Below are 25,611 nucleotides of genomic sequence, written 5' to 3'. Positions count from 1 at the left end.
GCCTGCCTTCCTATATAGCCTATTTCAAAATGTTTCAGTAGATTTCATATATGATAGTCTGGCAATAGTTTAACTAGTAAAATGTGCACGTTTAAGTAACAATAACACGGTAACTAATATAAGTAGGAAATTACTTGCTCAGAAATTATATCTTCTTCTGAATTAAGCCGCATATCACATTCTTCTTCTGAGGCAAATTCAAGACTTATTTCTCACAGTGCATCTTCTTCCAAACTCAGTTAAAAGTAGACAATCCTGATGAGGATTGATGCTTTGTTATTCGAGATGATTGGGGTGTTTACAGGTTTGCATGGCTCACATGGAGGATTATCGAATGAATATTATTCACTGTGAGTGGGTGTGGTCACATTAAAAATAATGAGCTCAGAAAGGAAAGACTACCTCTTGTTGGTTTGATACGGATTACAGAAACAGACAATATTTGTTCAATATGACACATATCATTTAAAAGTAGACACTTTAGCTTTCTAAAGACATATCTCTCATATCTTGTGTGGCATTCTTTTCGTTTCATTCTTGTGACGTGTTCATTCTTGTGATGAATTTTACAGAGACTTTATTATTTTACTAATTTCTTTTCTTTTTTGTTTTGTTTTTTTTTTTTGCTCTTGTGAGTGTACACAAAGAAAAGAAGACCCTTTACAGTTTTAAATGACGTATTATTTGTTTCTGAAAGGAGTATTTTGAGTCGATTTAGCTGCTAAGTGTAAAAATATCAACAAAACGGGCCAATCCGTTCATCATCCCCAGAGGGTTAAGCCTTGTGCTCTTCTTTTACAGGTGGTTGTGTCAACAACAGTGAGCGTAGAAGGACACGTTCTGGCTGTTTCAGATAACATGTTTGTGCACAACAACTCCAAACATGGCAGAAGAGCTCGGCGACTGGACCCGTCAGAGGGAACGCCATCATATCTAGAGCACGGTGAGTTTACCAGACTGTTGTCATTGTATATTCTTATTTATTTAAAGTAATCTGTTCATTCGTTAAGTTCATTTTATTTAAAACTAATATAAGTATAATTTCAGCCTCTTTATATAGTATAATTATAAGTAATTTCTGCCTCTTTATCCCATCCCATTTGGTTTGCAGCAGAAAAAAATAAGAAATAGTGTCAGAGAGAGTAAGATGAGGTTGGCTTGAGTGTGAACAGACCAAGTACATTCACACTTTATCATACTGGGTTGAAATATGCAGTAAGTCTCTGCAAACCTCTGACAATAGCCACACACACAAGACTACATTTTATTAATAGTGTGTTGATACAAAATCTTAAACTCCATCCAGTATGTGTGAATGAGTTGGCAAGTGATAACGCTTAGCTGTCGAAGTCGTCTGTGAGCTTTGGCCCTTTAAGTCACTTCTCCAGTGGTGCGGAGAGAGTAAAAGATGAAGCAGAGATTAATTAAAGCACTAACCTGTGCCCTTCCTCATTCCTTTAACCCATCCCTCCGTCTGCAGAAATGACTTTGGCGGTGTTTAATTGAATACAGAGGATAAGAATTACGCACAAAGACAGATACATTAAATTAGGGCCGTAACCAACATAGACATTGAGGGGGACAAGTCCTCCCGAATAATTAGAAATGGCCAAATTGTCCCCTCCAATATTTTTGTACTCCATTACACACTGCTCTGTTTGTGGATAGGATGACAACATGTTACATTTTTAGGTTGGTCTGCCTCAGCGGTCTAATAGCGCTCGTCACTGTCAGAATGAGTGAGGTGGCCAATCAAATCAAAGAAGGCGGAGCTTACTGTTAATGTGAATTCCAACGCAACACTTTCGTTATTGCAGTGAAAGAGTGCTTCGTAAGATGTAAATAGCTAAACATTTAATATTTGACAAATGTTTTACGATAAAACCGTTTAGCGACCAACAGCAATATCAAGTGATGCAAAATACTTTGGTAACGCTTTGGATTATGGCCCGGAAAGTACTGCATAATTAAAGTGAATTTAGAGCATAACTTTCGGTAATTATAGTGTAACTATAAAGTAAGTATGCTTATGGGAACAATATGTAATATTGGGGGAATAAAGGGGTAACTATTAGGAAAATTATCAAATTATTTATACTGTAAGTATTTTTTAATTAAGGGATAAGTATCCGTGTAGTGACAGGGTAAGTATGAATGTACAATTTAGTTGTAAATCAAAGTGACTCTTGTTCCCCTCTTGTTTCATGTAGTTATACAGTAAGTACAATAAAAACACATATTTTAATATTACATATTGTTCCCACATACCTGCAAGTACTTACTTTATAGTTACACTATAATTACTGAAAGTTATGCTGTATATTAATAAATTATGCAGTACTTTTCAGGCCATAATCTAAAGCGTCGTGCATATTTAAATATATATATATATATATATATATATATATATATATATATATATATATATATATATATATATATATATATATATATATATATATATATATATATATATATATATATATATTATTTGCAAATTTGCAGATAGTTTACTTCATAAATACAATAGAACTGGAACTTTTACCGTATTTCTTTATTTCCTTAAATCCCTTTTAATCCGTTAATAATTCCCAAACAAACCTATAAAACCATTACCCCTCCCCTCCCCATGCAAAAAACAAAAAACAATTTGGTCCCCAAATTAAATTATTAGCATATTCTGTGTTACTCCGAGGTACTTCTAAGAATGTATACATTACCATGGTACATATTAACAAATGTAAACCATTTCCTTGGTGTAGACACAACTCGATTCTTCCAATAAAGTTAGTCGGTTGCTAAGCTAACAGCAGCATTCCCCTGTAAGTATAAAAATACAAACATATAAATACTGGATAGGACTGGAACAGTTTGATCACTTTTCAGTATATATTCATTTATAAATCAGCATTTCTTTATCGTTTTGTCATATTAGAGGATTTTTTTGCAAACTGCTTTAAGCTAAGAGAGTACATTGTTTGCATCTGAAAACACCTTCTCATTTACTATTCCCTACGTTACTCCACTAATATAGTCTGAATGAGTGAATGAAAGCGGGTGAGAGAATGTGGACACTGCTGTTGAGTGTACATCGGCTGTACACTCATTTTTGCATTATAGGACAGAATAAGTGCCCTCGAAATGCTCCACTATGGTTTTGGACACCAACACAAACAGCTGCAAAATTCAAACTAATACATTTCTGATGATCACTGGTCTCCTCTGTGTTTGTCCATCACTCAAATGTTTATTTTGTCCATGGCTACTTCCGGTCGGTAGATGTGGCAAAAGCATATTGTTGTTATTGAAAAATGTATGCTTTTAATGCACACGTTCCATTGATATCCTGGTGACATAACCCAGCGGAAAATTCCACTTTTGACACCACATCCATCACAATGGATTGCTGGTAACTGACAGTTTGCTTAAATAACGCATGATGAAAAATGTAATTTCCAACTCATTCTCTTGAAATTTAAAAGCAATTTCCTACATGAGGCTCTTAAAAAGCAGGAAGCAGCATTTCCCTCAAAAGGGTGTTTGTCTTGGATTATCTGTTAGTTTTATGGCTGTAGAGTCTCTTGGTGGAGTTTAGCTTTAGCGTTAGCTTTCCCAAAGCCCATCTGTGCGAGTCCAAGCCCGCATTGACATGCTTTACAAAGATGCTTGAAGTATTTATCTAGACGTCCGACCAATCCAATCAGTGTCCCATTTAGCTTGTCAAGGATTTAGATGTCCAGGGAAATTTGTTGGATCTGGATGGAAGAACAGAACATATGATGTGGTGATTTACGGTCGTTGATGAATATGGTGTGATAAGCTGTGATGGTCTCTTGGGGTCTGTGGACGCGTGCTGGCGGCATCAAGCGCTATCAGGAGGTCTGTTTGCATTTGGATGAAAGACAGAAAGTACAGATTTACAGTTTGTACTGACAGTAAGCTTCTGTTTTTTTTTTATTATTGTTATTTTGGTTAGGGTTTCAGTTTATTGCATTTCTGATGGATGTGCTCAGGACGTCAAACTTTTAATAGTGGTGCTTGTTAAGGGTTTTGTTTATCTGTTTGGCGGGTCATAAAATGGCAGAAAAGAATCCCACAGCCCATTGTGGTGACAATTTACTGTGTAGCTCCTATTAATAAGTGGTATATGCTTTATAAAGGAGGTGCAATTTGAATTATGAGAGAAGGGATGATATTAATTGTGGTTATTGTGCTTGAAATTCTAATGGGCCCTGAAATGTTTCATTAGGACAACAGCAGTGAGAATGAACTCAATAGAGGCAACTTTGACAATAACTAGATGCATTTATCTCCTGGAGCTGTAGGTTTGTGTGTGTGTGTGTGACCCCAAATACTCCAGCCTACAACATTAAATGAGTTTATAAGAAAGGGAAAGCGGGAAAAATGGCTCAGCTGAATGCATCCCAGCGGAAGACGGTCTCTCTGTCCCAGAGCACCAAGCACAAACCCTAGGGACACGGAAAGGGGATGCAATCTGTCCATGGTGTGCACTAATGTGTACGTGTGTGCTACATACCTTATGTGGGCAGTGATTTTATATTCACAGTTTTGTCTCCGTGTTTGTCCATACGGATTTTATTTTCTGCTCTTAGCATGTACAGTCATCTTTTATTGTATTTACATCTAACAATTTTTACATGTATCTTTTAAATGTATAGACTTGACTGGCAAATCAAACACAACCTTTCTGCAGGAACTATTGTTTATAATTATTGCTGTAATGCATATTAATAATATTATTAATATTAAACTTTCAGATTCTTAAAAGGGTCCTGTTGTGCAGTGTCTGAAAAATGAATATTGTTACATAATATTGTCAACTTTTACCATTTTTGGAATTTTTATATATAATTTAGCACTGATTTTTGTTGTTTTATCAAACAGCGTGGGATGTTTTACCACAAAACAGCCCAGAATTCAGTAAATCCGTTGCTATAGTTATAGCGATGTTTGTGCCATTGTTTTTCCCCTACCAAAAAGTCACTTCCTGTTATTAACGAACCAACTTTTGTTAATTAAAGCGATTTTTCTTAATTAAGAAGGAAAGTGAAATTGACAACAGAACAAGCCCTTAAACTGATTACCAGTTATGACAATTTTTCATTTAAAAACGTTTGTTTGAAAATGGTGACATGATTTAGAAATGTACCCCATATTCTCTTACATGTATTATTGTAGTTTGAAAAAGTAAAATTGTGAGTTGAGTATTTCATCCAATATATTAAGATAAGAAAGGAGATGCACTGCATAATAGAAATAGCCTAATATTTATCTACTTAATTTTAACTGTTGTTGTTTTTGTGTTGTATTGTCTATCAAAGTGTAATTACTCAAATGTGTGTTGCCCGGTATCCGTACCTCTGTCTTTTGCTTTTGTGTTTTGTGTGCGAGACTTTTTACATTGCAAATTAAACGTGTGTATGTGTGAGTGTGTGTGTGTGTATGTCGGAGCAGCATGGTGAGCAGATGGCTTAGAGAAAGCCACAGAAAGTTTAATCCTATCAGATGGATTCATGCGTCTCCATCTGCTTAATCCAGCTACCATTTCAGCCTCCGCCAAAAACCTCCACTCACGCCAAGATTACCGCCACAGATTGCACCTCATCTTCCCTACTTTACCACCCCACCAAACGCCAAAGTGTGTGCGCATGTGTCTCATTTCAACCTCCAGGTCTGGATTTTTTTCCTTTCCAGCATCTGACATAAGCATGACATGTAAAGAGAGAAGATTAACATGTGTTTACAGAACACGAGAAGTTGTTCTTTTCAGTAATCTAAAGCTGTTTGTGATTAGGATTTAGGGATGTTTTTCAAATTACAAAAGGGAAAAAATATAAATATTGGCCGCAGATTAAGCTTTTGGCCTTTGAGCTTTTAAATGTGATAGCTTTTTGAAATCTAAAAACCAAATGATTGATATTTTTAAAATGTGTCAGCAATCATTTGTATTCTTCTTTATTCTTTTTTTTTTTAATAAAGATTTAGAACTATATTCAATTAATTATTTTCAAAATTTCAAATAACTGACTGTTAATTACAGATTAATGGTGCTTAACATATAATAATAATAATAATAATAGCTACTTTTAAAAACAGCATTTATATTATTACAGTGTAATTATATACATGCCTGTAAAATCAGTGCAGACACAATTAATTAAATGTATTATTCAGTTTGGTTATGCTTTATTTTGCTGGTTCACTTTAGACATTCAAATAACGAAAAGTAACTTTGCAACTTCATGTCAACTACCAGTCATTGAAGTATTAGAAGACTGTTAGATTAGGGTTTGGTTTAGTAGAATAAGTTGATATGTAGTTGCAAAGTTGCTTATAGTAAGTAGAATATCTTTTGGGGAGCATCAAAATAAAGTGTTACCTACATTTTTACCTTTTTTTAAGACAGACATGAAACACTGTTTGTGCTTCTCAGAAATGTGTTGTTGGACCTCATGGGTACTATCATCGGGCAACATGCTGACATGTTTCTCTTGCCGCTTATTTACTGTAACTTTATGATTCCACCACGTTTCCCATCATCAGAATCCCTGAGAGCGACAGCTGAGCTTAGCCTAGCAAGGTTACAATATATCTTACCCCACTTGCATCTCACAGCGTGTTGATCTAACAGTCATGCTGGCCCATCACAACTCTTCCTCTCTTTATATCTCATTACTGTGAGTGACGCTTTGGCATTTGGGAGCTAAATGCAGGTAAACGCAGGCTGGCTAAATTGCTTTCTTTGCCCCCTGCTAGCACGAGACTCTGCGTCTCGGAGGGGAGCAGGCAGCTCTAATAAGCAAACTGACCTTTCTCCGTGGTGGTCCCTTTCTCACTCAACCACTGATCCACGGCCGCCGCGGAGAGCAACAAACAGAACACGCTAAACGAGCTGCTGTACCTCGACGCCCGGTGACAAAAACACGTGTCTCCTGCTGCAGGAGGCCTAAGGTCACCTTATATACACCAAGAATATACAAAAACACATTAATGTTCAATTCTACTCTTAGGACACTTGAAGAATTGATAAGTAGGTATTGACTTGAGTTTGTTTCGTGACAATTTGGTCACTTTGTTTAGTTGTCTTTTTGACCAAATAACAATTTAGAGTTCTCCTGACATTCTGTCTTGTTTCACTAGTGTTCAATTTGACAATAATCCATTTCCGTGGGCACTTTTGACCAGGTGGACTTGGAAAGTAATGTTTTTTTTTTTTTACAATTTAATTTATCCTAACAATCCAAGAATAGCTTTTTTTGTCTTTTTTATGATATTCACATTTCTGCCACATTGTCATTTTACAATTTTTTTTTATTTTTATAAAATGACCAATTATTTTGTCTTGCACAGGCATTTTATGTGTCCTAAATACACATTTAAAACATGATTGGAAATGACGCACAATAAAAATGTCCTGCTCACAAGTGAAATTTACTATAGGTCAATTGATCAAAATGATTTCTTTCACAATACATGCTAAGGTTTATGGAACTCTTTCTTTAGAATACTATAACATATACAATATTTCTGAGTCTGGGTCTGGGGCAAGGGTAAAACAATAAAATACATACATAAATATTAAGGAGTCAAAACAGCAACAACAGCAGCACACAAAAAAACTAAACAAAAAACTCTTAAGTGCACCATAAATTGTTTATTAAGAAACCCTAAATCCATCCTCAGAAATCTTTCCTAAATCGCTACAAAAACATTTCACATGACTATCGTAAACCATGAAATATGGCCTAGTAACAAATGAATTGTAAGTATTGAACACTGCATCCTTCTAGCTGAAAGAGTAACTCTTTTGCCTGTCTTGCCCGTAACTTGAGGCATTGTCTCACTTTTCTGCTACAACTGAAGCATTTCCTTAATATGCCCTCAAAGTATGGATATGCAGCCCAGGCGTAGTGTTGGATGGGAATTCAGTGCAAGTGATCCTTTGTTTTTATGCCTAATGTGTGCTATGAGAGCTGTGAAAACCACCGACACTTTTCCAGAGCGTGTGGTATGGGACTCTTAGTTGGATCCAGCTGTGTGAGTTTTCTCGGTGACATTTGTGTGTGTTTTGGTTTCCTGCACTGGCCTTGAAATAAGAGACTGAGAGGTGTCAGGACTTCCCTCGGAGCCCAGGAAATAAACTACATTCAAATGACACCTTTAACCCTGCAATCTGCAACCCCCACATGAATGTGATCCTGAATGTTCTCAACAGAACTTCTAATCATGGTCAAGTAATGCTAATGCTGGATTGCAACAGTACACTAAGCACAAATGTTTAAAGTATGTTTTTTTCTTCTTCTTTATTTTGTCCTCCAAATTGGTCCTGTGGTGTTTCTGGAAGCAGCTGCCCCTTGTATCAAAGCCATTAGTCCCAGTGAAGGGTGGACAACAGGAGGTGCTACTGTTATCATCATTGGAGACAACTTCTTTGATGGACTGCAGGTCATCTTCGGCACCATGTTGGTCTGGAGTGAGGTGAGTTTACAAGTCTGTCCAGCAAAACTTTTGATTTTCTCACTAATTGCTACAACAGAATCTCATTTCATAGGTGTTGTTTCTACATAAAGCGTTGTTCTAGTAATTTTTGCATGTTTGCATTGACACCGAAACATTTTGACAGCATCTATCTAAGTCGGCATGAAACAGAAATGAAAATGTATTTTTCTCCCTATTGTGATTCAAGTGGAATGGGTGTGTTCACACTTGTAGTTCAGTTTGTGTGGTCTGGACCAAAAATACATTTAAAAATATATCCTTGTCAAATTATCATTGGCATTTTAACACTGAACCTAAAGTTACCAAACCTAAAGGTTGCTTTTATTGCGTATATTTGGCGATGGAACTTACCAAACATCCAAAACAATACTGTGTTTTGGACTAAATGCGCGTGTTGTATGTGCCCATATATGATTGTATTTTGACCAGCTGAGAACTTGTGAAAAGTTAAATGTATAAAGTAGTCAAAACAGCTGCAGGAATCCCTCCATCACCCACAAACCAATATCTGCTGCGATGAACACCAGTTCTGACGCCTGTACTAAAATGTGATAGGCAACATCACTACTATAATGAGAAAAACCAGGCACGCTTGAGCATTCTGCCCTTTTTAGGGTCGCATCTTGTTACGTCATGTCCTGTTTTTGGTTCATGTTGTACGTCATGTTGCATTCATATTTCATTCGAGCCTCACCAGAGTTCGTTTGGAAGCAGACTGAGACCCATCTTTCCAGCGGTCTCGATCCACTTGCTTGGTAAGCACCAGGGTTCAGATGGCAGTGTTCACACTTATTCAAATGAACCGCACTTTATAACTTTATACTTAACTTTATAACTTTAACTTTATTTGACTTTAAGTAAAAAAGGAATATTATCAAATAAAAAGTGATAATTAGTGAGGCAAAAAGTCTGAATGGACATACTAAGTAATAATTATTAGATACAAGATGTATAATTGTTAGATAATATTGAGCCTGTAAGTCAGCAATGATTGTTTTTTATCCAATAATTATTAGTCAAAGTTCAAATAGACTAGATTTAGTTTAGCTGAACAAAAGCCCTCCTATGTTGTTATTTAAATAGCTGCTATAAAGCCATCACCTTTCCCAAGGCTGTCAAAGACACCCATTCCCCTATCAGAATACATTAGCGTTACGTTAGGCTCACATTATGCAGGTGATTAAGTTACTGTGCTTAAGTGATTAAGAAATGTGATACTGTTAATAGCTATTCAACTGTTTTGACATGTCTTTGTACAAGAAATTGAGCAGCTTGTGTAACACTGGCTAACTGCTCAATAACAATGGGTTTAAAGATGCTCAAATCAGTGGTGGTGAATCACATACACAGACACATTGATCTGGAGTGTTTTAGAGTACTTCTCTCTAAAGACAGCCACTATTAATGAGCACGACTGGGTTTTCATCGCAGCACCAACCCTGATACAAATTTTCCCACTGCATAATCAACTAACCTCTTTGATCTGTTGATGCTAAGTGCTATTAGCTACCAGAGAAACAAGCTAATGACTGTTTGTGTGTGTGTGTGTGTGGTTATGATGAACTACATCTGCTACCGATTAAATACACTGTGCTGAAATCTCCCTATAGCGGTTCCTGTGGACCTCGTAACCTTGTGACCTTTACCTCCTGACCTCCTGACCCCCATACACGGGGGGCCCATCAAGAGCCACGTAGTTCCCTTCAGCTGCAGTGCCAGCGGGGATCTGATTACCACAGATAGCATCTAATGAGGGAGGAAGAGAATAAGAGCAGGGGAGGGTCCGAGGAAGACCTTTTTCTTTCATTTCTTCTCCTCGACTCCACATAGGCACCAAATTCAGAGGCAGCACAATAGCGCTGACGCACAATTCACTCACAGTTGATTGGAGAACAGTTTGACATTAGCATGTTGCTAAGCGATCAATATGAGAGTCTAATAAGGATTGAAAACACAAATACTGGGTAAACTAGTATATTTTTAATTAGATTAGTGAGACTTTTAATGATAGTCAGTAATGAATGGATATTCATTTTCCGTTGGATATTCATTTTTCAATGGATATTCATGAATGTTGATTTTCGGAATAGCACACTAGAATACTACTCTTACTTTTTCTAACATAATCTGTACCTAAAATAGAATTCATAATTACATACACGTATCCCTCAACATTTCAACATCCGTCTTTGCTAGAATTTTGGAGAAATTAGGTATCTTTAGGGTTGCCAAAAATATTAATATTTTGAAATGTATTGATACTATAATATCTGAAACGATTGCAATACTCCCTTTCTGCAGTATCGCTACACTGATACCAGCTGCGCGTTCTTACTCTCTCTTCTCTCCGACTCACACCGGTCTCCTCTGGCTCACTTGTCTCATTCGCTCCGGTTGAATAGTGCTAGTACTGGTTTTACTCATTCCCGCAGGTTTTGCGCTCAGAATGCAGCCCCCGAGTACCAGATGCACTTTTCTTTTTCATGGCTTATTACGCTTAATCAAATACATACAAAAAAATGATGTCAAAATGCCAGCCTTGCCGAGTATTCAGGTAAATACAGTCATATGGTTGAGACAAAACGCATGTTGTGTAACAGTATATTGGATCCATGCATAAACTCTTAAAGTGACAGCAGCCTAATAAACATGCTGCTGTCTGTCATATTAATCAAACAAAATACATAAAAATCACTCATTGCTCTTACTATTGTTACTTTAATAGTAAGCATTAAGCTGACATATTTAAATCTATTTTTTTACAATGAAGACTATCCAGTGTTATTTTTCATTAGATTTTTCATTTGATTACTATTTCTTACCTGAACACTACTGTTAGACCCAGCTGGAAAACTTAAAAGCGTGTTTATTTCATTTGTCTGTTTATTCTTTTGTATTTATTTGTGCTATCAATTGCAATTTATTTGTTCTATTTTATTACTGACTGTTTACTCACCTTTTTTTATTATTTGGTTAAATTATTCAAATGAAGACTTCCTGTGCTGTGTGCAAGCTATTACAACAAAATTACTCAAATTATCAAAAAATGATGGGATAATAACAAATTATCTGTATGGCGCTATATATATGTCAGCTTTCCCCATGGTCTCGGATATCTGTATTTTTCAAGATATCGCATCGAATTTGGAAATTCCAGTATCGTGACGACACTAGGTATCTTTGAAATCATCATAATTTTGCTAACTTCATTTTGGAAAGTTTTTGTATCCGTAGTACGTCTAATGTCACAAGGAAACTTCCTAGCCTGACAGCATTTATGATGTCAGGCTAGGAAGTTTCCTTGTTTACTGGTTTGAAACCGAATTTATGACTGTGAGAAACACAGTTTCAAAGAGGAAGATGTTTTAGACAACTGCTCATAAGAACCACATGCATACAGACAGTGAGATGCTGAAAGACAGTGTGCTGTTAATTACGTCTCTGAGGAGCTCCACCTGTCCTCTCCCAGTCTTCATCTACGCCATCCTTTCACCACCCACCATAAACAGCCTGATACTGATTAGACGCACGTCCAAACACACACACACATGGCACACACACAGTCAGGTTGTTTACTTATCAGAACTGGATCAAAGAACATAATCAGCCAGGGCAAATGAACACACAAAACACAACTAGCATCTGCAAACAAATGCTGCTAGAGCTTTTCTCACATCAACTAGTCATCAACTAGTAGTTTTAGTAGATCTATGGAGTCTGTTCCTCTCCCGTTGCCTTTCAAGTCACAGGTCAGGATAGTCACTAATGAGGGGTTTGGGACTGTGTTTGTTGGCTCACCATCATTTTCCTGCAGCTTCAGGGCCATTAGTCATCACGAGCGCTGATGATTGGCTCAAAACAACATGGCTGCATAACTGAGCGCCCATGAGCAAAGATGGCCAGTTTCAATTTTCTCTTACTTTCTGTGCCAGCTGAGCAACTGCCATTGAGGGGAACGGGAATGCTAATGGATACATTCACTCAGGTATCATAGACCTCCTTGGTTCTAACATCCTCACTCTGATTTTTTCCTCACAGCTCATCACACCTCATGCCATCAGAGTTCAGACCCCTCCTCGTCACATCCCCGGGGTGGTAGAGGTCACGCTCTCCTATAAGTCCAAACAGTTTTGCAAAGGCACACCAGGAAGATTCATCTACACAGGTAAGCCTTTTTTAAATCTCAAAACATGAATTGTTTCAAAATTATATCAAACAGGAAAACAGGTTGGTTACAGTAGAGGTGTGATTTTACTTTATTAATATTTTAAAACAATAATACAGACCCCAAAAACCCATTCCCTTGCATTGGAGGAAGGACCTGGGTTGCCTCTAGGGAAAGGAATATTATATAGACTATCTAGCAACCTACCAAACACTCAAATCAACCTAACTACTGCATAGCAATGTGAACTCAGGACACTTTATAACCTATAACCTATATTATTGACCCACAATAACCTATAACACCATTTGCTTTTTCTTCAGAAAATATTAAAATCTAGTAATTCTATTATTGTGGTTAGTATATGTACACACACACACACACACACACACACAGACACACACACACACACACACACACACACACACATGTTTGTTTTTGTGAATTGTGGGGACATTCCATAGGCGTAATGGGTTTTATACTGTACAAACCGTATTGTCTATCCCCTTACACTGCCCCTATCCCTAAACCTACCCATCACAGGAAACATTCTGCATTTTTACTTTTTCAAAAAAACTCCTCCTGTGTGATTTATAAGCATTTTGAAAAGTGGGGACATGGGGTAATGTCCTGATATGTCACCATTTTCTGTAATACCTGTGTCATACACATGTTATTATACACATTTTTGTCCTGATATGTCACAAAAACAAGCACACACACACACACATAACCACACTCCGTTAAGAAGTACGGCTTTGTTAGCTTAATTACTGCTGATGAAGAAAATATAACAGCTAATGCTCATAAAGCCCGTTACAATCAAGGAAGTAAACAAGCTGCACTTTATAGGCCTCCATATTGAAGCCATTTAAACAGTGAAACAAACTGAGGAACCGTGCAGTTTACATGAAACCGTTAATGCGTACATACACAAACAAAACCAAGACTGCCTCAGATAAGTTTGGCATAGCAGATCTACATGACAAAATAGTTAGTTATGTATAAACCGATATGTATGTTTATACACTGTATAAAAACACCCACATATACATGCAAAAAAAGACCTTTTGTTGCTAATGGTAATTTTATCAGCTTAGTTCAGCTTAGCCTTAGTTCAATTTGGACATTTACTGTAAGTAGCTTTTATAAACATGCTTTTGAAAAAACACTTCTGATGTGCATCTTGAGACAAAACATCTGACATATTTTAAGATATGTTAGTGAATATTGCTTTTAGCTCTAACAGCTCAAACATTTTAGTTTGGGACTAGACTTAAGCCTCATCTGTGAAACTGGGGAAATGTCTGGGTATTTTAGTGTAGTTTAAGTCGATGAAAATTAGGGTTAACCAAAATGGTTAAATTGATTTTAAAAAAATGATTACTTGGCTCAAAAGTATAAGCATGTGCGCATGGTTGCCAGATTGCAAAGATTAAGTAAAACACTGGGCAGAAAATGTATCCTTTTAAGAGAAAAGCTCTGATTGGGGGATTTAAGCTTGTGACATCTGGCAAACGCAAGCATGAAAGCTTGTAGTAGAGGCTTGTACGGCAGTCGGAAAGATTTTGTTTCCTCTTTTTTTTGAGACGTGTCTCGTCTTTTTTCGCCAACGATGTTGCATGTTAAAATAGTCACATTTAACATTTAATCACTTTGTTGTTGTCTTGTCATCATCTTTTCTTACTTAAGTCATTGTTTCGTTATACTTTTCATTAACAAAGATGAACACAATTTTTTTCGCCAATTACACCAGTGTTCATGGGGCAAAGCAATTGCGCTTTGGTCTTACCTCATACCCCAACCCGATCAATGCCTACTTCTGCCATGAGGTCAAAGGTCAGCTTGCAGGTTCATTTCATGGTTCTTTTTTGCTGTTGCTTTTTGTTTGTACTTCCTCGCTAGTGTTAAATCATCATGCACGCCCACACAAACAAGAGGACACACTTGAAAGTGATTCTAAATCAAAGGCGAATTAAAAGAGAAAAATAGCTGATCTGGTGCACAGATGGATCTTTTGAGAGGGCGACGGACTCGTTCCAGTGAGAAAGAGAGAAGGAAACAGTATGCGCGTCCACAGAAGTTAAGTGCCACGATAGACGTGGTATCAAGAGTTGTAGGTGGCAACCAGTGACATTCAAAAGGGAGACACAGATGGCAAATGTATTACTTTATTTATTTCACCCACTGCTATGAGTATATCAATAATTTCTCTCAGGCACCAGTCAGAAATTCTTTGGAAATGGAAGTAAATTAGTCAAATTCATGCCTTTTGGCATAAATCTTCTAACTTCAAACGGGTAACATTCAGCTTTTTCAAACTTACGGTAACTGTTAATGTGCCTCACTCTTGAAAATGAACTCAAGTTGGCATCTTTTAGGGCATCACCAACATTAAGCAACTGGCATACAAAGATGGCAGCTGGCATGGGTATTAGAAGTACCCAGCAGACAGCTGGCGATGCTAATCAGCCTCTGTTTAGCCGAGGCCAGCTATTTGCATAGAACACTAGCAAACCCTCAGAACTAATTGAATCAATACAGGCAAAGCCACGGACGCCTCCCGCCAGGCTCTGGCTGGGCATTAATCAATGGCTACCTGGAAACTACAACTGCAGTCGGAATCCATAAATGGCCAAATCAGTCAACCAGAACAAGAACGCAAGTTGAACGTAAGGTCTTGGAGACAATGATACAAGTTAGTCTTTTTGGTCTGTGTTTTATATGAGAAATACATGTCAAGATTTATTGCATTTTTTTATAAACACAATTAAGTTACAAAACAGAACAATTACAACATTTTGTTAAACAGCTAGACAAAACACAAAGGAATTAAAAAGAAGGCACGTATATATGTAAGTTATTATAAGTAAATGTCTAAGATATTTGCTCCTCAATGAGTTAACCCTGATGAATAAAACTGCTTAAACCACATAAGGTGTAGCCTGACGTGGTCATACTCAATTCTAGTCAGAATATGAGTCTGAAACTGCTCCATTGGGCTGTGATTATGGGGCGTGTTTCTACCGAACCAGGAAAGACCTCAATTGGATAGACCAACAACCAATCAGAGCAACGAAGCGGCACATTACGCTAGTTGTCAAATGTCAACAGAACTCAACTGCACTGTGTTGCCAAGTCCGCGTTTTTTTCCGCGGGTTGTTTTCCATGTCCGTGTATATAAATCCAAGCCCCTTTGATGACGTGCATGATTACATTACTGTTTATCATCTGTCCGTCATCGTCTAAAGCCCGCCCTGATGATTTCATTGGTCCGAACAGTTTCTGTTCAGGCATAATCACTCCTCTATGGATCAAATCAAGACCAAACTGCTCGAGCTCAAATGTTGTGGGAGAGGCTGAGTTCGGCTGGCATCCAGGCTACATAAGGTGGTTCATGTATGGTTTAAACTGTTGTCCAAAACCCCTCTAAAATAAACCAGATGAAAGATGTGCAATATATATCACTATAGTACACTATCACTATCACTACAGTATGTTTGGATTGCTTTTTTTGTATGGATATTTAATTATGTTATGCTCATTTGCTGTGTTTTTACATTTACTACAACTTTTGCCATCATGTAACAATTACTTTTAATTACTTAAAAAAGTTTAAAAATTAAAAATAGATACATGCAAATGAAATAGCTAAATGATAGCAAAATTAATATCCATTTATCATATTTAATGTAATTTTGTGTTACAATGCTATGATGACTAAATTCTAGGGGTGTAACAATAGACTCGTCACAATTCGTTACAAATCGCGATACTGAATGCACAATGCGATACTTATCGCAGTATTTTAAGCCAAAATAAAAAAGAGGTTGTTTTTATTATTACGTTTTATTGTTATCAACATAATATTATTATTGTATTATTAGGACCCAAAAATATTGCCCAATTGCATTATTATACATTATATTCAACATTATATATAGTCATTTATTGTTGTAATGTCACTGAAACTCTGAAAAAAATGTCCCTCATGCAGTACTCGTGCTTACATGCATGCATTCTTTGGATCTCAGGTAAGCTACGCGCACAGACTCTCCTGGTGCTCGCTATGTTCCGCCTCTTCTGATATTAATGCACAATACATATAACGATAAACCATGCTTTGAATAATCATACAAAAATGTATGTGAAAAATATGCTGATTTAAAAGATTGAGCTTTCACTTTGAGGAGTGTCGTTCTAGCGCGTATGCGCTTCAGATGATCAATGCAATCAAGTTGCAATCGCAAGATAGTGTGTCAAAATAACCAAAAATTGTAAATCTGTATTTAATCACTGTTATGTTGTTTTCGTGTGACATGCAAGCATTTGAACATCCGTGTTTACCACAGAATGCACGTCATTGTAAATCTGTTCAACGCGTAAAGCCATCGTGTCTCTTCACAACACTTGGATTTGGATTTGATTATTTTTACGATGCCTTTAAAACATTTTTTTGTGGATCTTTTAAGGTTTAGATGAATAGACTTTAAATGGAGGGACAAAAATCTCTCAGGTTTCATTAAAAAAAAAAATCTTCATTTGGTCTTTGGAAGTTGAAGGATAGGTTTGAAATAGCATGATGAGAAAATTTTATTTTTGAGGGGTGAATTATACTTTATAACAGTAGGCTGAGCCGTGGATAAAACAATCTCTACAGTATATCGCAAATCATATCGTTTACATCAACGATACATATCTCCCCATTTTTATATCGCGATATCTCGATATAACAATGTATCATTACACCCCTAGTAAATTAACTTGCAGCATTCAAATAAATTAGATTATATTTATTTGTATGTAACGGAGGCCAGCTAGTAAGAACTGTGTGAGGAAGCATCACTCTCCAGGCCTCAAGACGCACGCTAGCAACTGACGCTAGAGGCTGTCAACTTTAGCGTCCTTGTTAGTGCACCCATCGGCCATGCCAGAAACATCGGTTTGAATCCCGCTTGGAGTTGTGAGAGTAGATCCGGAGGGGTTACATTGGTGCCGTGACACAGATGGTAGTGAGTTTGTTTTATCACTATCAGCCAGAATTCTACTGTTTCTCCATCCCTTTTCCTAAGCCACCTGAACAGTAGAAACAACTTGGTGACCAGCTAAGAACTGCAAACAACTTCAGTCGGGTTTAAGCAATTTTTTTTCAGCAGGGTTTCTCTATCTGTTCTCTCTTCCTAGTGAGATTAATGATTTGATTTGAAATAAAAGGGATTTCCTTTTTTTATTTATGGAATTTTATTTTAAATAGAGCTCTGATCTTAGCTTAAAACTATTATCAAAACTGCATGATGGGCATAAAATTTTGTGGATATTTGCGACATTTTCTACAAAGTATCTCTCTCTCTCTCTCTCTCTCTCTCTCTCTCTCTCTCTCTCTCTCTCTCTCTCTCTCTCTCTCTCTCTCTCTCTCTCTCTCTCTCTCTCTTTCTCTGATATCCTGGTGTTTTAGTTGTACTGGACACCATATACAGATCCCCGGGGATAAACTAATACATCTCATATAATTGACAGTGTAGGTTCTGTGTCACTTCTAAAACTGAATGTCAGCGGCGTGTGTTTGTTAGGAGGAAGTGCAAAGTGCCAATCGATAAACCATTGGAGCAACAGAGACAAATCCTGGCTATGGAACTGCCATAACATTCACAGGAATCGTAGGGAACCAGATCTGAGACAGAAAGGCCACATTACTGTCGTTCAGTTCACCATTTCACACAGTTTCATGGTTTCGAGATTGATATTTCCGAACAGCGATGCGGCTGCCAGATCCACTGCTCTACTACTTCCTATCAATACTTTCTTTCAAAGTTGTCAGTTCACTTCCATGATGATTCACGTAAAAAATGGAGAAACTTGTTGTTGGAGAAACACATTAAACCAAATATTACGTCTTATAGCAAAGTGTTTTGTCTGCTGGCTAGACGGGTAGTAATTGGTGATGACAAAAATTCTGCAGGATCAACTGCTGCCAACTAAATGCTTTATTGTCGGAAGGGACGAGCACCTCCAATTAGATTACAGACAATTCCAGGTCACTGCAAGATCGGACTGCAGCCAGATATCTCGGCAGAGGCTAAAATTGAGTCGTGCTGTAGATGGTGGATGAATCACACACACCAACACACACACACACTGCTAACAAGACCCCAAAGGATGACTTTTGAGGCTTTATTATATAACACAGCCCAACTGAAAACAAGAGCACAATGGAAATACATTATTAGTCAGCACACCAAGCAGAAAAAAACACAAGAATGGTTTTGTATTTCATAAGTAATGAGAAAAGAGCCACTCTAACTAAAATACTACACATTGCATGTTATAAATTTGTTTATATAGTTCTGTCATGTAAAGAAACCTTCATTCTGTAAAACCAAGTTCAGCAGCTCCTCTTCTACATCTGCCTCTTACATTTCTTTTACTGCCTGTTGTTTTGTATCATAAAGATGCAACTTTAGAAAGAAAATAGTGTGGTAGAAAAAGAGCAGGGGGAAAGACAAGAATAAGATTGTTCTCTATTGATCTTAAAGTGGTGTGGCTTGGAAAAAAATAACTCATCTATAATAGGGGGGAAGAATGAAGCAATAATTCAGAGGTATTGAACGCTCCACTGCCGTGGGTATTGATCCCCCAGAGCTCTTGCCTTGAGCTCGTACCTGGGGGGTGGGGGGTACATGCACCCTCTGGGAAGAAGGAGGGAAGGAGGTGAAGAGGGGGAGGGAAGTGGTGGCATTCCCTTGCTCATTACTGCAGTACTATAGCAGGAAAAGGATAGGGATTTTAGTTAAAAACGATCCATACACTCACAGTGCTGCTGTCACAGTCACGGACCCGCTTGTTCCAAGAATAAAATCAGTATTGCTATTGATTTGATAACTTTCAATTCGATTCAATCCGTATGGCTTTGATTTAGTTAGTAGCTTTTGATTCAGACATTCTTGTTAAGCATTGTTTTAGTGAAAGTCCCATGCGTCATAGTGTTGCCCGCTGGTTGTAGATTCTGTTTTAGATTCAATATTTAGTTTAGTCCCTTTCAGTACTTTTGGGTTTTATGAATATTTTTAGTGATCCATACAGACCGATCATGTCTTCTCGTTATAGAACATAATCAACTCTTTTATAGATTTGATCCTTTTTTTTAATTCATTGACTTTGATTCATTCAGATCAATTTAGCTTGTTAGTGCCGACAGGCCGTTCAACCAGCCGGTTGTAGAATATAATCATTTATTTTATAGATTTGATTCATTTGATTTGATTCAGTTTAATTCAGCTTCTTTGATTTGATTTAGACACTTAAGTGAAATAAAATGTGAAAGACGATCTACAGTAGCCTATACAATGTTAGTGCTGCCAGAGCCGCTGGTCTGGTGGTTCATGAATAGAATTGATTCTATTATAGATTTTCTTAATTTACTTTGATTTAATATCTTTCCATTTGATTGGATTTGATTTGATTTGATTTAGCTGGTTTTTGAATAGAATTGATTTTATTATACAGTAGATACATTATCTTTGACCCGATAACCCTGAATTAGAATTTATTTCCACTGGTTCTAGAATATAACTAGTTTCGATATATTTCATTATATTTGCTGTGTTCGATGTGCACAATTAGATAGTTTTAATGGCATAAAAAAGTTATAAAATACTTTTTTTTATCTAATTAATTACATGATGTGATTATTGAATCAAATTAATTGCAAATTAACTCTTTCCCCGCCAGCATTTGAAAAAAAAAGTTGCCAGCCACCGCGAGCGTTTTTGAACATTTCCACAAAAGTTTCAAGGCCCTCAGAATAGTTTTGTTGCATGAATATCTGAACATGTAATAAATCAAAAGAAAGAACAGAGCCTCTACTTGTAAAATAAACAGACTAACAAAATAAAACATGTTATTCTAGCTTCATGAATTCTTTATTTTTTTCAACACTTAAATATGAGTAAGTTTCATTAAAAAAGCAACATTTTGAGCAAAAAGCTGAGAATATCACGTTTTTATCAAAGACCCATTGCCCCTTCACTATTTACATGTCGGAATGTGCAAGTAGAAAGACTTAATGCTTCTCAAGAGAGCAATCCTTTAATTTTTTATATTTAAAAACAATTTTGTGTGCTGCTGCACATCCCTGTGTGTGTAATAAGCAGAATGTACACACATTGTGCACCTGCCTATAGGTGCACATTACTAACATTACAGCAGAACAATACTATTACTGTCCTTTAAATAACATAAAAAATAACACACCTTGTTTTCAGACCAGTATACCCGTGAGTGCATTTGCTATTTAAACAACGTGGCGCTGGAGGTAAAAATGATAACTGTGTCGCACCTGGCATCGCATTGCGCTGGGTGTATGATAGGGCCCATTGAGTCATTCATTCATTCGATTCGTTTGGACGGACGGCTGATTCCTCCAGGACTGAAGTAAATGGCTCTCTTTATGAATGGGTCATTGAATCCTTTGTTCACCTGATTGATTCGCTCAAAATGCAGATTCGTTCAGATACGAAGCACTGCTGTGTGTTGCTTGGAGACGTGCAACAGTTCTGGCTTTACAGGTAATATATTAGTTTGCAAAGTTCAGCAAAAATATACAATATTTCATCTAAATTATAGCATCTTATTTACTGAACTGTTGTATAAAATCAATATCACATTTGCAGGATATTGCAAATTCGGAACAAAAACAGCATTCGTGTGAAGTTTGCGTCCGTTACTCGTGTGATATTGCTCAACTATATCATATGGACAAAAAATCAGGGCAAAAATGCTCTGATATCTTGACTTTTAGGGCCGTGCTGGTTGCATTAAATAATTTTATTCACTCTATTTTTTTCATAACTAATTAATTAAATTAACATATTCAATCGACAGCCCTAATAAAAAGCAGTATTGTCTTTTTAATCTATTAATCTTATGACTATTAGATTTTGTGTGACTTGGCCTCCATTGTAAAGTGAATGTATGTGCAATAGGCAATTATGTACCCAACTACTACCCATCATACCACTTTACTATGCTCAAATTAAATGATGACTTACCTCATCTTTCCCCGTCTCCTCTTTCACCACTATCCTCTATTCACAACTTTCTCTCCGCCAGGTCATTATAGTGAAATATGATGAGGCCTAGATCTGCCCTCATAAAATTTCAATAAGCATTGATCTCTGTGATTGCAAGAGATTCTTCTCAGAAAGCGAGGGATAGAAATAAGTGAATTGCAAAGGGCGGGGGCATATTTGCTCATTAATTTATTGCCAATGATGTTCTAGTCATATCAGTATGACAGTATCAGCCAATGGTTTTGTGCTGACAGCTCACAGACGATTCATTGATCCAACATTCTCTTTGCGGACACTAGAAAACAATATTTGCTTTGGCTCAAGATGTTTACTTATCTAAATCTCTTTCACAAAGCAATTCCCAAATTTCTTACAAATCCATTAAGTTCAGATCATTTAGACCAGCCGTACCACATAAGCCGTCAGATTACCACGTCCTTTAAAGTATCCCAAAGCTAGGATCGTGTCAATATGTGATATCGACTCTATAAGCAGAACTACAGTAGCCGCATTGGATTGCTCTCCGTTGATATGCTAGCACATAATTCCATGGTTCAAAGTTTGGTTATTCTTGAATGGTTATTCTTTTAACAACTCCCTTCTGAAACATTTTGAGCTGCTAAATTAGCTATACAGTTAGATACTTCTCTCACTTAGGCTATTTTTGGCTATTTAACCGCTAGAGCTACCAAGGGAGAACTATAAACCAACATCCCTGTGCAAATTGATGCCATGTGGTATTAATACGAGAAAAACAATAAAACAGTTTGAAGAAGTGGAGTTGGGCCAAACTATAAATACTTACCGTGTGGTTAGCGCTTGTTTCACATGTAGTGAATACTGCACTTGGCTACAATGAAAAGTCAGGCCAGCAACAATCCCACTTCCCCATTTTAGGAAGAGAACTAGAGATATTTAAATAGTTGAAGGGCTTCAACTTCATTCTCTTGAGTTTGTCCCTTGTTAGACCCCTGAAGTATTTTAAGGGATTATTTCCTCTATAGAAATTGACTTTATAGGTCTCAATGCCCTTGCTATCTCTGTGTTCCTTAAAGTGAAGGTTAGAGGATGTGGTGAGCGGTGACCAAATCAAAAAAGTATATCAAATTGGAAACTCATATTCTCTTGAGGGACACGTTGACCCGCAGTATTAGCCTGTGTTGAAAGTGGAGGAAAGGTTCTTTCATAAGAAACATCTTCTTCAAATACACAGTTTCTCATAGGGTTATTTTTCTAAAGGAGGCTGGAACGTGGCTCCAAAAAACTCCCCCCCCCCCCCCCCCCCCCCCCCACACACACACACACACACCCCACCCCCCAAGTTAGGCACGCAGTGGCCCGCAATTTTATTTTAAAAAAAATGAATAAAAAAAACACTAAATGTTGTACTGTTATTTTTTTCTATTTAATGCATTGCTATTGGTTTTTTATGCATAATTTGACTAATAAGTTGTGTTTAATAATATAATATAATAATTTAATATCATAAATGCATGTAATAAATCTAATAAAATCTAATTCTGTTATTATTAATAATGTAGATGGTACATTATTAATAGAATAGAATAGAATAGAATAGAATAGAATAGAATAGAATAGAATAGAATAGAATAGAATAGAATAGAATAGAATAATGTTTCAAAGCTTATTTCATTGAAGTATTAAAATAGGGTAAATTATGGTCAATTCTTTAACATAATTCCTTGTGAAAAACAATCCTTTATCTTTCTCCGCACGTTTTGGAAACCCCTTTCTCTCTCTCTCTCTCTCTCTCTCTCTCTCTCTCTCTCTCTCTCTCTCTCTCTCTCTCTCTCTCTCTCTCTCTCTCTCCGCTATCCTCTCTGTCGACCTCTAGGTCTCTCGGTAAGTGAATGTTTTCCCCAGGCTGAGTGAGAGGATTGGATACAATGTAGAAATCAATGGCAATAAGAGAGGAGTGAAGTACTCCTGACACATACAAGCATGTGAATGTGTTTCCTAGCGCACTGACTCATCCATCTCCATATCACTTTATTAACAGATGCCCCGCACACAGGAATACACACACACACACACATATACCGGTTCCTGACCGCATTTCTTTCTCCTTCATCCAGACAGGTGTTTCAGATTAATTAGATATTATCAACCAACATTTCCAAGGAAACGTGTAATTGAAGGTCCTTTATTACGGTAATAACTGTGAACAGCAGCACTTATACAGCCATTAACCTACATGTTCTTAATTGCCACGTACTAACTTCAATATAACTTAAACAGAATTTACAGTATCTTAACCATCTGCTCCAACCGACAGGAAAGTACCTCCGTTTCATGGCCCAGCAGCCCCTCACACTCCCTCACACTCAAACTGTCCTAACCACTCTCTCTTTCTCTCTTCCTCTTTTCTCTCTTTCTCCTCACACATCCATCCTTCGCCTTGGGACCAGACACTCATTTGACATGTTTTGCAATACATGTTCATATTTTGGGCCTAATCGGATGCCAGTTTTAGATCCCATTATGTTTTTTAACCACATGCTAACCAAAAAACACAGAGGACAGCACACAGCTCGGCACCTGTATGACACATGCTGTTATGAATGTATAATAAGCTCCTGTAAAAGGATTCATTAAATGTTCCAATATTGTTGAAACATCATCCAAAATAAATGCTTGGCTTTTCCCCCTTCTTTTTTGTATAAATTGTGTTTTACCTTTAGGTATTATCTGTTGTTGTTGTGGTGGAGGTTATGCGATTTAGATTGAATCTGACCAAAGTTTTTTAAAGAAAAAAAAAAAAAGACATTTTAACATCAAGCGTATATACGTGCGCACATATATGTATGTGTACACATACACACACACACACACACACACACACACACACACACACACACACACACACACACACACACACACACACACACACACACACGCACACACACACACGCACACACACACACACACACACACACACACACACACACACACACACACACACACACACACACACACACACACACACACACATTTTTATATATATAATCTCTCTTTTTAGGATTTGTAGTTTGTCTGAGCTGGTTATAACTGCCATCAGGAGTTTTTGTTTGGTCCCCTACTTTTAAGTTGGCTCTTAAAGCTGTGGCACTTTACAAACAGTGCCATCATAAACAGATCTTCTTCTTTCCATTTTCTGTCCATTACCGGAAAAAATGGTGTCAGATAGCTTGTTAATATCTCTCTTGTCCTCCATCTCATCCCTCACTCAAACTGAGTGACAGACAGGCTTTCACGTTTTTGACAGCATAAAGACTTTATGCAAAGTAATTGCTGCGCTAAATGTAAAAACATAAATGTCCTAAGATTACATGCTGTATTCGCTTCCTGCACTTAACATGGGTGTAAGAATTCTTAACAATTTAAAATGACTTCCATTAGAACCGTTTTATATATTAATATTGCATTTTCTACAACGTTATTACTCTAGGTTGTAGCTGTATATTTAGAAAAAGAAAAAAACTAAATATCCATGTTCAGTTTTGTTCTAAAAATGCAGTCTCAGAAACGATCAGCCATGTACTAGTGTTAAATGTAAAAAATCAATAGGAAAAAAAACTGTATTTTCTAAAATTACATAAAATTAATGGCTTCGTCTCTGCTTTTTTTTTTTTTTTTTTTTTTTTTTTTTGTAGCCCTGAACGAGCCCACCATAGACTACGGTTTTCAGCGGTTACAGAAAGTGATACCTCGACATCCAGGAGACCCTGAACGCCTACCAAAGGTACGAATAACATTTCCACTATTACACTAAAATGTGCTGTTGAGCTAAATTAAATAATTGTCTTGATTGAAGGGAAAATGTCACAATGTTTCTTT

The 25,611-nt window shown here is 37.0% G+C and overlaps 1 protein-coding gene across 3 annotated transcripts in view; it reads left to right on the top strand.

Moving 5' to 3' along the window:
• Window positions 1-25,611, top strand: part of ebf1b (EBF transcription factor 1b) — a 160,419-nt gene that overhangs the window by 112,004 nt on the left and 22,804 nt on the right. For all 3 annotated transcript variants that reach the window (XM_067423863.1, XM_067423864.1, XM_067423862.1), the window contains exons 8-11: window positions 802-943; window positions 8,369-8,499; window positions 12,559-12,685; window positions 25,428-25,516. In XM_067423863.1, the coding sequence (XP_067279964.1) occupies window positions 802-943; window positions 8,369-8,499; window positions 12,559-12,685; window positions 25,428-25,516 (489 nt within the window). The remainder of the gene's footprint in view (window positions 1-801; window positions 944-8,368; window positions 8,500-12,558; window positions 12,686-25,427; window positions 25,517-25,611) is intronic.

Source organism: Pseudorasbora parva, chromosome 18 (assembly GCF_024679245.1).
Source record: "Pseudorasbora parva isolate DD20220531a chromosome 18, ASM2467924v1, whole genome shotgun sequence".
Taxonomy (NCBI): Eukaryota; Metazoa; Chordata; class Actinopteri; order Cypriniformes; family Gobionidae; genus Pseudorasbora; species Pseudorasbora parva.
This window is presented reverse-complemented; position numbering and strand designations above follow the sequence as displayed.